This window comes from Sciurus vulgaris (assembly GCF_902686455.1).
Source record: "Sciurus vulgaris genome assembly, chromosome: 16".
Lineage (NCBI taxonomy): Eukaryota > Metazoa > Chordata > Mammalia > Rodentia > Sciuridae > Sciurus > Sciurus vulgaris.
Genome location: NC_136477.1, coordinates 18,839,412 through 18,853,026, shown reverse-complemented (window position 1 = coordinate 18,853,026; position 13,615 = coordinate 18,839,412). Strand labels below are relative to the sequence as shown.

General features: G+C 47.8%; 2 protein-coding genes and 1 pseudogene across 10 annotated transcripts in view; 2 read left to right on the top strand and 1 right to left on the bottom strand.

The window, feature by feature from the left end:
* Nucleotides 1-192: 192 nt before the first annotated feature.
* LPAR2 (lysophosphatidic acid receptor 2) lies at nt 193-3,339 on the top strand. Its single transcript, XM_079116361.1, has 3 exons — nt 193-425; nt 1,223-1,964; nt 2,764-3,339. The coding sequence occupies exons 2-3, from the start codon at nt 1,223-1,225 to the stop codon at nt 3,075-3,077; spliced, it is 1,056 nt and encodes a 351-aa protein (XP_078972487.1). The 5' UTR covers nt 193-425; the 3' UTR covers nt 3,078-3,339.
* Nucleotides 3,340-6,469: 3,130 nt separating this feature from the next.
* The window catches only part of PBX4 (PBX homeobox 4), a 35,988-nt gene continuing 28,842 nt past the window's right edge, over nt 6,470-13,615 (top strand). For 2 of the 8 annotated variants that reach the window (XM_079116764.1, XM_079116763.1), the window contains exon 1: nt 6,470-7,118. In XM_079116764.1, the coding sequence (XP_078972890.1) occupies nt 6,871-7,118 (248 nt within the window). In that variant the 5' untranslated portion in view covers nt 6,470-6,870. The remainder of the gene's footprint in view (nt 7,119-13,615) is intronic. The other 6 variants (XM_079116767.1, XM_079116766.1, XM_079116765.1 and 3 more) reach the window with 5 other exon arrangements.
* On the bottom strand, nt 7,645-11,106 carry LOC306646415 (small nuclear ribonucleoprotein E-like; annotated as a pseudogene). Its single transcript has 2 exons — nt 11,035-11,106; nt 7,645-10,638 (listed from the first exon to the last, which is right to left on the bottom strand). The product of its transcript is annotated as a small nuclear ribonucleoprotein E-like (transcript).

Below are 13,615 nucleotides of genomic sequence, written 5' to 3'. Positions count from 1 at the left end.
GGGAATTAAAGGGTGGCCGAGTGAGTCAGTTCCGAAGGCTCGAAACTGCGGGCGCGCGGGGTGTGCGGGGCCTGGGGTGGGAGTCCCGTGCCGGAAATAAAGGGGCGACCACAGGGCCGCACGGCGAGGAGGAAACTGCGGGGCCGCAGTTCCGGGCGACCCCACTTCCGACGCGATCTCAGGGGCGGAGCTTCCCCAGGTGGCGGGGGCGCGGTGGGGCTCCCCCAGGTGGCAGGGGCGGGGCACACGACCTGGGTGGAGGCGGAGGCGGGGCGGTTGAACCCCGCCTCCCGCGCCTTCTTGCCCGCGGGCGCCCGGCACACCCGAACGCTGCTCCGCTCCCGCCGCGGTTGCGGGGCCATGGACCTCAGGCCCGCCGCGATCCCCCACGAGCCCGCCCCGTCTGCAGCTTGACGGAGAGCCAGGTAAGGGCAACGGCGGGGCACGGGCGGGTGCAGGTCCCGGGAAGGGCGAGGCACGCCCCCTTCCCTGCTTCAGCCTAGGGGCACCTGGAGGCCCCGCGAGCCCCGGCTTCTTTGACCGCCCTCTTTGTCCGGGAGACCGCCAGGGTCCTCCATCTCACCCGGCACGGCCGATGCCCCGCCTGCTTTGGGAGCTCTAGCGCGCGAATCCTGCCGCCCAACTACCGGAGCCGCCTCGCTACCTGTTCTGATCTGCCCAGTCACCTCCATACCTTTCACCACCCGCAGGGTCTCAGGGAGTGATCTCACCCCTTCGCACACACGCCCCCTGGTCTCTGCTCGGTGCCTTGACCGCGGCACCAAATTGACCTTCCCTGGTCTGGCTTCTCAGCTCACGCCTCTTTTGTCCTGCCCTAACTTCCCCTCCCCCTCAGCCCTTACTCCCCTACTAGGTCATAGATTGGCGGCTCTTGAACCGGAATTGAACTGTAGATGAGTTTTGTTTGGTTCTTCAGGTTAAAAAACAAAATAAGTCGTTGCTTTGAGAGAGATATTTCATAAGTCTTTATTAGTAGGTTTTTATTAGTAGATGAGAATCAGCTGCTCCCCACCCCCCACCCTATGGCGCTTGCCTTTTCTAGGGCACCCTAGTCCCCACCACAGCCGATTTGCTCAGAGGTATCAAAGTTTGCGGCCCTTGCTCTTCCTGTCTTGTCTGTGACTAGCTGCTGCCTGCTCCTGTGTCCTTCCAGTAAAGGCCACTTGCACTGATACCTCTCTCTCTCTCTCTGTGCCCCCAGATGGTCACCATGGGCCAGTGCTACTACAATGAGACCATCGGCTTTTTCTACAACAACAGTGGCAAAGAGCTCAGCTCTTATTGGCGGCCCAAGGATGTGGTGGTGGTGGCACTGGGGTTGACAGTCAGTGTGCTGGTGCTACTGACCAACTTGCTGGTTATTGCAGCCATCGCCTCCAATCGCCGCTTCCACCAGCCCATCTACTACCTGCTTGGCAACCTGGCTGCAGCAGACCTGTTTGCTGGTGTGGCTTACCTCTTCCTCATGTTCCACACAGGCCCACGCACAGCCCGGCTCTCACTCAAGGGCTGGTTCCTGCGACAGGGCCTGCTGGACACAAGCCTGACAGCGTCAGTGGCCACACTGCTGGCCATTGCTGTGGAGCGGCATCGCAGTGTGATGGCTGTGCAGCTGCACAGCCGCCTGCCCCGTGGCCGAGTTGTCATGCTTATTGTGGGTGTGTGGGTGGCTGCACTGGGCCTGGGGCTATTGCCTGCCCACTCCTGGCACTGTCTCTGTGCCCTGGACCGCTGTTCACGCATGGCTCCCCTGCTCAGCCGCTCCTACCTAGCTGTGTGGGCCCTATCCAGCCTGCTTGTCTTCCTGCTCATGGTAGCTGTCTACACCCGCATTTTCTTCTACGTGCGTAGGCGAGTGCAGCGCATGGCCGAGCATGTCAGCTGCCACCCCCGCTACCGAGAGACCACACTCAGCCTGGTCAAGACTGTTGTCATCATCCTTGGTGAGTGAGCCACTTAGTCTGCCCTGGGCCACAGGGACCTAACCTAACCATTGTTTCCTGGGAACCAATGAATTCAAGAGGTAATCTGATTGAATATGATGGTAGGGCGTGGTTTGGGTGGGGGGACATTCTCCATGGAGATGATTGTTTTTTTGGTGGGGGGGTACCAGAGATTGAACTCAGGGGTACTTGACCACTGAGCCACATCCCCAGCTCTTCCATGGAGAGGATCTTTAAGCAGAGACCTCAGTGCTAGGAAAGGAAAAGAATTCCAAGCAGAGAAAACAAAGTGCAAATCCTAGGACAGGACCGGGCCAGAGCCCATGTGGTTAGCCTGCAAGGAGGAGAAAAGGTCAGCAAGGCCTTGAAGATCATGAACAGGGTCATATTTTGTTCCTGAGTCCCATGTGAAACCCTTAAGAGTTTTTAGCAGGGCAATTGTATGTAGAAGGAACTGGATGACGATACACTCGACCACCCTAGAACAAAGATCAACTCTTTCCAGTTATCCCCCTACCCGTCCTGCCACAGTAACCTCCTTTCCTTCATTGGACAAATCTCCACACAGAAGCATCCAGGTCCCTGTCCACCTTGTACTAGTGAGGAAAGGAGAGCAAATCAGGGCAAGGTATCCCCTCTTAGCATTTTTGTCCATCACACTGCCAAGCCAGCAAGACACATAGCGCTTGTAGCACAGTTATTGCCTGAGCTCTGGAGACCTCTCCAGCCCTGACCTCTGAGCCGTGAGTGCCAGGCCTCCTGACAGCTTGCTTTGCTCACTTTGGCTTCTATCCTGCAGGGGCATTCGTGGTCTGCTGGACACCCGGCCAGGTGGTGCTGCTCCTGGATGGTCTGGACTGCAAGTCCTGCAATGTCCTGGCTGTGGAGAAGTATTTCCTGCTCTTGGCTGAGTCCAATTCACTAGTCAATGCGGCAGTGTACTCATGCCGAGATGCTGAGATGCGCCGTACCTTCCGCCGTCTCCTCTGCTGTGTGTGCCTCCGCCGGTCCTCCCACAAGTCTGCCCACTATACGTCATCTGCCCGGACAGGTGCCAGCACTCGCATCATGCTTCCTGAGAATGGCCACCCTCTCATGGACTCTACCCTTTAGCTACCTTGGACAGGCTGTAGCTCTTGACAACTCATGGATACACCTGGCTTATCCCAACCAGCAGGACAGATGTAAAGACAGACCCATGGTCTGGCATAGCACAGCAGCACTCCCCAGGCATGCAACTCTGCCTGCCTGGGGCACGGGGAATTGGGGTCATCTCCAAGCACCTGGGAGGACTCAGATGGTGTCTGGGAATCTGGTTCTTCAATCATCTCAGGTTTTAGGGTTTTTGAACAGACATTTTTGTACTTTTACTGCACATTCCTGGTAAACCCTGTGGACTGGTTCCTCCTATGTGGTACTGTGAGTGGGAAAAGTAGAAGAAATGAGGGCCCTCCTAGGCCATGCTGTGCAGTGTGACAGGGATGGACTGTGGGCACACTATCTAAGGCTGATTCTTTAGCAGCACAGCCTGAGGGGTGCTGAGCATGAGCTGGGAAAGGCTTGTGGCCCTTTGCAGGCTGGCCTGTCTCGATTAGTATTGAGGGGACCCATAGGGAGGACATGGAACAGGGAGTAAACCTTTCCACTCTAAGGTCTCCAAAGCATTTTTGTCATCAACTAAATCTGTCTATTCTGTGTCCTGAAGTTGCGTCCCATGGCTGAAGCCTTCTGGTTCTGTTTTTTTCTCTATCCGCCCCTTTCCCTGTGTTCATCTTCTGGAGCCTGGGTGGTCTGTGGTCTATGTGAACCCTCTTGCTCCCACCTGCCCTTTTGTCCAAGTCCAGCTTGTTGAAAATCATACATGTAGCGTCTCCATCTCCTTGCCTGCCTCACCATCTACATTCAACTTAGCAAGTTCCAGTTAGCAGGGTGAAGAATTGGAGAGTTGCCATTTTCAAGCTCCTTTGATGTGTCTGGCACATTTATAAGTACTTTAGGTGCATTGTTTAACCATCAGCTGCACCTTGTAGTTCGTGTATGACACTTATTTTCACATGAGGACAGTAGTTCAGAGAGCTTGAGATCTGGCCCATGGTTACACAGCTTGGACAAGGCATAGAACTGCATCAAGAGATTAAAGGAGTCCTGGAGAAAAGGTTTCAGAATCCCAAAAAGCCTGGAATTAGTCAAAATTCAGCTGGACAGTCCCCTTCTCATCCACAGACCCAAGTCCTCAGATGTGCCATGCCCATGTCGAGCCCCTTCTCAGTGTCCTAAGAGGCCCCCTGCTAGGCACAGTGAGCCTAGAATTGGGTTGTTCATTCCTACCTCACCGGGGAGGAGACAGGGTTGTGTCTTTACTTCAGATTCACATGTTGAATAAAAGCAGGAATTTGAATCCAGCTCTCATCAGAGGCCAAATTCTTTTCTTTCTTTTCTTGGGTACTAGGGATGGAATCCTGGGTAGGCAAGCACACTGCCACTGAGTTACATCCCCCACTCTTTTTGATACAGGGTCTTGCTAAATTGCCTGACTGGCTTCGCACATGTGATCCTTCTGCCTCAGCTGGGATTACAGGCATGTACCACCATACCTAGCTAGAGGCCAAAATCTTAAATTATTAAAGCATCCATTTTGGGTGAACCAAAACCATCTAGGTCCTTCTACATTAAATGGATCTAGGTTTCCCATTGGGAGAACTTATCTCCTCTTCTGTGAAGTACCAAGAATATATCAAGATACTTGGTACTTCTCAAGGGTTCAAGTAGACAGCACAGCTCTTAGGACCTCAGTCTCCAGAGGTAACTACCCAGGCATTCATTCAGGCATATACCCATTAAAGATGCAGGCCTTGTCTCCATGAAGCTCCAGGTCTAATGGACAGACATGTCACTTTGGGTACCAAGGCAGTCGACCAATTCCTACAGGCTGGGCACCTCTGATGACCTCTGAAATTGGCTCTTTGACCCACTCTGAGTGGCTACTTTAAAATTTTTTTTTAATTTTATTGTAAACAAATGGGATACATGTTTCTGTTTGTACATGGAGTAACAGCATACCATTTCCGTAATCATACATTTACATAGGGTAATGGTGTTTGATTCATTGTTATTTTTGCCTTCCCCCCCCACCCCTCCCACCCCTCTTTTCCCTCTATACAGTCCCTCCTTCCTCCATTCTTGCCCCCCCCCCCCATTATGTGTCATCATCCGCTTATCAATGAGATCATTCATCCTTTGGTTTTTTGAGATTGGCTTGAGTGGCTTCAGCATCTTCCAGGTTCTCCTTTAGGACTTTGTCCCATCTGTTTTTCCTTCTTGGTCTCTCTTCTCTGCCAGGTGATATCAGGTTTTCTCTCTGCTGGTCTCTGAAGCTTTCAGTGCCCCTGCCCCAAAGTTCTCTGAAGGCCACTACTTATCAGGCCTCTTGTGTCGTTTTGTGTGAGTGAGTGACCTTTTGTAGCCTCCACTATGTAGCCTCCATGGGTTCTGTTACCTCCTGTTATTGGGGCCAAGCATTGGGTTTCTTTCATCAGCAAGCTTTCCATGTTGTTCTTACACTGGGCCAATGTGACTCATTTCCATCCCCTGTGGAGTGTCTGCACTCCTTGCAATCCAGTCACATCACATGATGTTTGAATTTCCTCTACAGCAACAGTGGGAAGAAGATTGACCCTGTCTGAAAGGATTCCCATTAAGGCTGAGGATTCTATTGAGCCTGTATCTGAAGTCTGTCTTCACAACAAACTGGGAGGTTCCAGAGGTTTCATGAATATGGAGAAAGGGTTCACATCCACTGTTCCTTTTTTCTCACTTGAGAATCCTTTTCTAATGCCATAAGTCCTAAAAGCTAGAAACAAAGACCTGTGAGGATTCTCTTTCACCTTGGGTTGCAATGTGGGGTAGGCACTTAGTATAACATTCAGTAACCATGTGCTAGCATTCTGCAGGCCCAGAAGGCTGTAAACAAAGATTGAATAAACAGGTAAGGTTGTGTGGTAAAGATAAACTAGGGAGACTGAGAAAGATAACTAAACAGTTGGTAGGGAGGCTTCTCCTTACTGTCTGATACTTGGGAAATTATTTTTGGTTTATAAATATATGATCAACATATTCCATTAAATAGATACACCAATAAATATATAAGTAACAACGATCTGAAGGAAAAAAAAAAAAAAAAAAAACAGGTAAGGTCACTCTTAAGTTGGACCTTGGAAATGAATAAATTGATTCTGTAGTGGAGAAAAGCTCTCGGTTCTGACCTGGCTGCCATCCCTGTGTCCCTTTGCCAGGTGAAAGGGACACCGAAAGTTCCAGGGGAAGAGCCCGAAGCCCTAGGGACCCACCCGATGGGACAGATTGAGGGGAGCGATAGGGGACCCAGCAAGGATCAGGGGCTGGGGGATGTGTCGATGAGGCTTAGAGGTGGGAGGGGTTCTAAGGAGGAGGTGACTTGGAGGAAGAGTGTGCGGGCCCGAAAAGGAGTTAGTTCCTTTTGAAAAGGAACTGGGGACTCCTGAGTAGTGGGAGCTGTAAGATATGAAAGTCTCTGAGGAGTGGGGTCTCAGGAGGAGAAGCGGTCTGAGAGCATGCGGGGGCGTGAGGAGGAACGCGGTCCTTGAGAAGTGGGGGTCCTGAGGGCTCTCGGTGGAGAAACGGGAACTCAAAAGAACGCGTGTGCGACGGAGAAGTAGGACAGTCAGTGTTGCACAAACCTAGACCGGAAGAAAGTGAGAGTGGGAAATGCCTCGGCAACATCCAAGCCTGCCCTGGGCCGTTGGCCTAGGTCAGTTCGGGGCGTGTCCCGGGGTAATGCGCGGCGCCCGTTGGCTGACGGTGACGAGGGGGCGTGTCTCCACGGTGCGCAGCGTCGGTTGGTTGGCTGCCAACGGAGGGGGCGGAACCCATGGGCAGCGGCGGTGGGCAGCGGCGGTTGGCTGCGCCGTCTGCGCGAGCGCTCCAGGCCTGGCGGCTCCTCAACCATAGCCAGGCCGCCCCGCCAATGGACGCCCCGCTGCGCTCGCCTTGGCCCGCGCAGCCACCACCTGCCCCGCGCCACCCGCCTCCCGGGCCTTCGCCAGGCCCTGACACGAGCGACGTCCTGCAGCAGATCATGACCATCACTGACCAGAGCCTAGATGAGGCGCAGGCCAGGTGCTCCCTGCGGGCTCGTCGGGGACCAGTGAAGGGGGCGGGCCGAGGAGGCGGGCTGGGGCAGCGAGGGCGACAAGGGGACTGGGACGAACTTCTGGGTGGGGAGGAGGTGCAGACAGATGTGGGGGTTTGAGGAGACCTGAAGGGTTCCAAGGACCAAGGGATGCAAGGGAATAAAGTAGAACGGGTTGGACGGCCTCGGGGGACTACGCAGAGGGGTGAAGGGTCTCAGGAGCTGGGTCCCCGAGCGAGAGGGATGTGTAGGGTGAAAGCGGGTTCAGGGTTACAGGAGGGCGGGGAGGGCTGAGAGACACACGGGACTGTCGAAGGACGAACGAACGTCTACACGGACCGGCTCTGGGATTTATGAGGACGGCAAGTTTGGAGGGCAGATAATGTGGGGAAAGGGGTTCAGGAATGTCTATGTAGAAGACTGAAGTTAAGCCGGGGTGATTTGGTGTGGGAACCGTAGGGGCTTTGGGGAAAAGGATTTGTAGGGGAGGTGGGTGGAGATGGAGGGCCTCCCTTTTTAAAATGATCTTGGCAAATATTGATTAGACGTTTACTAAGTGCAGGGCACTAAGCTGGGTGCTGACACAATCTTTGCTTTCAAGTTCATGGTTTGGGGGAGAGAAAATAAATATAAACAAGTATATATTCTGGTAAAGCCGTAAGGAAAGGAAGGCATGTTGTGGCAAGCCAGGTGGAGCAGGGCAGGTCATGGAGAAGGGACTTCGCCTTCAGAGGCCCTGGGATCCGGGGAGCGAAAGTTCCTGGTCAAGGAGAGCCAGGAAAAGAGTTGAGTTTGGAAAGAGGCTGGAACCTGATTACAGCTGGAGCCTACAAGTCTCAGTAAGGACTTTGGATTTTATTCCAGTTGCAATGGGAAAAATCAAGGCAAGTTTTAAGACCACCTGTCCCATTTACCTCCACTCACCACTTGTCAGCCAGACAGAATTGGTGAATTCTGATTCTCAAGGCAGTTCACTGTGTTTGGGGCCTGCTGAAATTATTAGAAAATAGGAAAGGAAGAGTAGGCTGTATTGAAAGGGACCTGTTTTGGAGTGGACTGCATAGCCAACGGAGTCATTCATGAGGATGTAGCACAATGGTAGAGGGTTATGTAAAGCCCTGGATTCCATCCCCAGCGCTGCAAAGTACAGAAACTGAAAAATCCAGCAGCTCCAGGAAGAATGAGGCAAAGAAAAAGGTGGATGCAAAATGCATTTGGGTGTTGTTGTTTGGTACTGGGGATTGAACCCAGAGGCTCTTAACCACATAGCCCTTTTTTTAATATTTCATTTTGAGACAGGGTCTCGCTAAGTTGCCAAGGCTGACTTTGAACTCACAATTCTGCCTCAGCCTTCTAAGTCCCTGGTATTACAGGCACTGTGCCACCATGCCCAGCCATGCATTTATTTTTCAAACTTTCTTTCCTTTGCTTCTTCTGGAATGTCAACTCTGTAGTTTCATAGCCTCTATCTGGAAAGTTAGGCGTACTCCCACTCTCCAATTATGTTCATTCTGCTTTTTTGGAGCATTACCAGGTGCTAGAAAAACCAAGATGACTAAGATGTTCTTTGCCTTCTTGGAGTTAATTTAGAAGTAAGGCATATGGTAGACTTGTCATAACAGGAATGTGCTGTATAGAGGTAATTCCTAGTATAAACAGAGTCTAGTAGCCTAGACTGAGAGAATGGGCTTTGTTATTTTTTTCCCTTTTTATTCCCTGGGCTATGCACAATGCCTGCACTTAGCAGTCAGTAAAGTTTCATGGCACTGGAGATTCTGAAAAGATTAGTAGGAGCTGGGAAAATACATGCTCTTCACCCCTAGGAACTGTTACCACAGAGGCCACACTGGTGTCCTGGGAGCTGCCTGTGCTCCTTCCAGTATTGGAGGGGAGCTGCTTAAGGGGCGAGCTTTGCCCAGGTGTGACCTTCCTCAGGCATCTATGGACCTAGCACAGCCCCAAGGCAATCTCTTGAGATTCAAGTCTGCCCTAGACAGTCTTTAGAATGGAATGTAATCACTCAACTCTTCTGCTACTTTCAAAGGCAATTGTTGTTGTTGTTTGTTTGTTTGTTTACAATACTATGGATTGAAGCCAAGAACACCTTGAAATATCTTCCAGACCTTTTTTTTTTTCCTTCCTGAGACAGGGTTCCCAAGCTGTCCTTGAACTTATGATCCTCCTGCCTCAGCCTCAAGTAGCTGAAATTACAGGCATGAACCACCGTCCTCAGCTTGTTTTGTTTTTTTAAGGATAAGAAATTAAATGGGGAGTATTCTTCGTGCTTTACCTGATAAAATAGTTGTTACTTAGCTGCTTCCTGGTTGCTGGCTTCTTTCTGAAATAGAAAGACCCCTGTAGCTTCTGTTTTGAGATTTTGGAAGCTTCATATCCCTTACTTCCTTGAACCTACCCTCTAGATGAATTCAAGGTTCTGAGTGTCACCCAAGTCTCAACAATAGTCTTTAACCCTTGGTGGGTCACTTACTGCACTGTGAAAAAATACAACTTGATGGAATCTCTTTCTCACAATATCCAAGCCCTCTGTATCCAAAGGTTTTGCATGCACAGATCAGACCAACCTTGGATTGAAAATATGTTGAAAAACTATATTGAAAAAGTTGCATCTGAACTGAACTTGTACAAGAATTTTTTTCCTGTCAGAATTCCCTACAAATATAATAACTATTGACATGACATTTACACTGTATTAGGAATTATAAGTAATCTAGAGATGATTTAAAGCATATGAGAGGATGTGTGAAGATTATATGCAATTACTTTGTCATTTTAATAAGGCAATTGAGCATCCCTGGATTTTGTATCCATGGGAGAGGGGGCACCTATTTTGGAACCAATGCCCTATCAATACCAAGGCACAATGACTGTAAACTCTGCAGCCTGGTAGATATAAACCCAGAAGTAGAAGTAAATCAATTGTGTCTCTCCTGATCAACTGACTGGGTGAGACTTTTTTTTTTTTTTTTAATAAAAACTGTCCATAGCATTCATTGTCATCTGATGATAACATAAGCTTGATCAAAACAATAACAAATGTTTCGGAACTATACTCCCAGCAAAGGACACCTAAAAAAAAAATGTGTAACCTTTTCTATAATTTCTCACTTCATTGATCATTTCAAGTTGAAGGTACTTTGTAGCAGAGTCTTACTTCTTTTTAACATGATCTGACCCAGTTTTTTCTTGTCTTTGTTTAGAATGAATCTCTTTTACATCATCTAATACAAGGTTCATGAACTCATCAAAACCAATAACACACTCCTTTATCTGCATATTCACTTGTTCATAAAGCTCACCTGAATCTAGAATCTGTTTCACAAGTATCTAAAGATGAGGTTGATGGAGCTGCACTATCACCACTTGCACTTTTTGGCCCTGGCCGTGGGTCACCAAGGTAACAAAGACCACACTGACCAAACATGTCAGAGAACAACTTCTGGGTGAGACTTTTGAAAGTCCTTCTGACCCTGCCCTCTCTAATTGTGCCTACCCTCTCTTTCAAAACCCTGGAGTCAGTTCAGTTTCTCTATCCAGCAAGAAAAAAAATTTCATTTCAGACATGAGGTCCTCAACCTCTTTTGTACCTTAAGTAAGTTCAAAGAAGGAAAACATACCTCTGTACTTAAGCCTGGGTTCTTAGGTACACCTGTCTGCATTATTAGGAAGACAGGTCCAAGTGCTTATGCACAATTCACCTTGTCCTCACAGCTGATAGTCTTAGAATACTGAACTGCATATTGTTCTTCCTTCTGGATTCACAGATAGTGATGGGATATTAGGGACTTTGGAGCACACTCTCATAGATTAGGCTCAGGCCAGGTTAGCTGGAGACTAAGGATGATAGGACTTTTCAAATGTTCTTCTGACCACCTTTGTTCACACTCTGAGCCCCAAGAGAAGGTTCAGTTCTGCTTCCTCAGATTTGGACTTTTCACTGATCGTGTTCTCAGTCATTTCTTGTCAGAACCAGTAAGGCAGAATATTTTATTTACCAAGGATTATCTATGTGGGCTATCATGCATAACGGTTTTGGTATTTTTGTTTTGTTTTGTTTTGTTTTTTGCTTATTTGTTTTTTATGATACTAGGGATTGAACCCAGGAATGCTCTACCACTGAGATACATACAGTCCTAGACCTTTTTTTCTTTTTTTATTTCAAGACAGGGTTTCACTAAATTGCCCAGGCTGGCCTTGAACCTGTATGGTTTTTGCCTCCTCCCTCAGCCTCCCAACTCACTGGGCTTACATGCATGTGCCATCATATCCAACCATAGCCTTTTTTATTTATTTATTTATTTATTTTTTTGCTGTTGTTGGTACTGGGTAATTGAATCCAGAACACTTTACCACTTAAACTATATCTCCAGTCCTTTTTATTATTTTTTTCTTTTCTAAAAAATTTTTGATGGACACATCTTTATTTCATTCGTTTATTTTTATGTGGTGCTGAGGATTGAACCCAGTACTAGGCAAGCACTCTACCACTGAGCCACAACTCCAGTTCCCTTTTTATTTTTCATTTTGAGATAGGGTGTCACTCAGTTGCTTAGTGCCTTACTAATTTGCTGAGGCTGAGCCTACCTAATTTGTTGAGGCTTCCTTATTTCAACCACTTTTTATTTTAATGCTTAAAAGTTTTTATTCTGTTTCAACATTTTTATGGGTGCATTGTATTTGTACATAATGATGGAATTTGTTGTTACATATTTATACATGCACAAAATATAACAATATAATTTGGCCAGTATCACTCTGTCCTCCCTCCTCACCTCCCACCCTCTGATCCCTTTCCTCTACCAATCTCTCTTTGATTTTCATGAGATTCCCTGCTCCCCACTACCACCTTTCTTTAGCTTTTTCCTCTTTAGCTTTCACGTATGACAGAAAACATACAACCCTTGACAACCTGAATTTGGCTTATTTCTCTTAACATAATGGTATCAAATTCCACCCATTTTTCTGCAAATGACATAATTTAATTCTTCTTTATGGCTGAATAAAACTCCATTGTGTAGATACACCACATTTTCTTCATCTGTTCATCTGCTGATAGATATCTAGACTGGTTCGATAGCTTAGCTATTGTGAATTGTGCTGCTGTAAACATGGGTATGCATGCATCACTATAGTATGATGATTTTACTTCTTTAGGATAAGTACTGAAGAGTGGTATAGTGGGTCACATGGGGGTTCCATGCCTAGTCTTTCAAGGAACCTCCATAAAGATTGTCTTAGTATCAACTACTTTTCTTTTTATTTTGTTTCTTCTTTCTTTGTAGTGATCAGGTGCTATGGAAGATCAGACAGATTTAACCTCATTTGTTCAGTATTCTTTCATTTTGTGCCATATCTGGTGGTAGATAGAAGATATAACTGTGAGTCTCAAAAGCTCATGGTTTTCAGAGAAGCAGATGCTGGAGAGTATGATGGCAGAAGCACCAGAGAGAATGCGATAAGGATTTAGCCCTTAAACAAGAGGAAAGTTACAGAGCATGGTAAATGCAGATGCATGACCCTAAAGTGCCACCAGAGTCAGCTGAGTACAGGCGCATGCCCCAGGGAAATGTCTTTGATCTGGCCTTTGCCCAGACAGAGCAAGTGGGCAAGTGGGCAAGCATGTGTACAACAAAGGCACGAAGCACAAGAGCATTCAGTGTGGTAACACTGGGCATGAGTGACAGATGTGACTTTTAAAGGTGGTGTAACTGCCTGCCTCAGCTGCTGTCTGACTGGACTCCTCACCAGGTAAGGAGTGAGCGTGCAGTTTGTTCTGTACCTTGTAAAAAGTCCTTCTCAAAGTACTCTGACCTTTCTAAGAGGTCTGTCCTGGTTAGGAAGAAAGATAACTCCTCTCTCCCTAATATCCATTCTTTTTTTTTTTTTTCTTTTAATATTTTTTTAGTTGTTGACGGACCTTTATTTAATTTCTTTATTTATATATGGTGCTGAGAATCAAACCCACCACCTCACATGTGCTAGGCAAGTGCTCTACCACTGAGCTACAATCCCAGCCCCTAACATCCATTCTTTAGAAATTTTAAAGTGCTGGGGATGGAACATAGGGCCTCACAAATAATAGGCAAACACTCTACCACTGAGCTCCACCCCACAGCCCTCAGTAATGTCTTGAGATGCTTATTTATCTACTTTCAGAGTGACTACTCCTCCACCCCCAGTAACTTAAAGACTTTTTTTTTTTTTTTCTTTTTTTTTTTTTGGTACCAGGGATTGAACCCAGGGGCCTTAATCACTGAACCATATCCCCAGCCCTTTTTATTTGTTTATTTTTATTTAGAGACAGGGTCTCATTAAGTTGCTTAGGGCCTTGCTAAGTTGCTCAGGCTGGCTTTGAACTCGCCATCCTCCTGCCTCAACCTCCCAAACTGTTGGGATTACAGATGTGCACCACTGCTCCCAGCAAGGTTTTATTTCTTTTTTCTTTTTTTGAATTTTTTTTTAGTTG

Bases quoted from the DNA above. Each gene is read 5' to 3' on its own strand.
- LPAR2 (XM_079116361.1), top strand. From the start codon at position 1,223: ATGGTCACCATGGGCCAGTGCTACTACAATGAGACCATCGGCTTTTTC. The intron at 1,965-2,763 runs GTGAGTGAGCCA...TCTATCCTGCAG, and splicing joins GACTGTTGTCATCATCCTTG to GGGCATTCGTGGTCTGCTGG.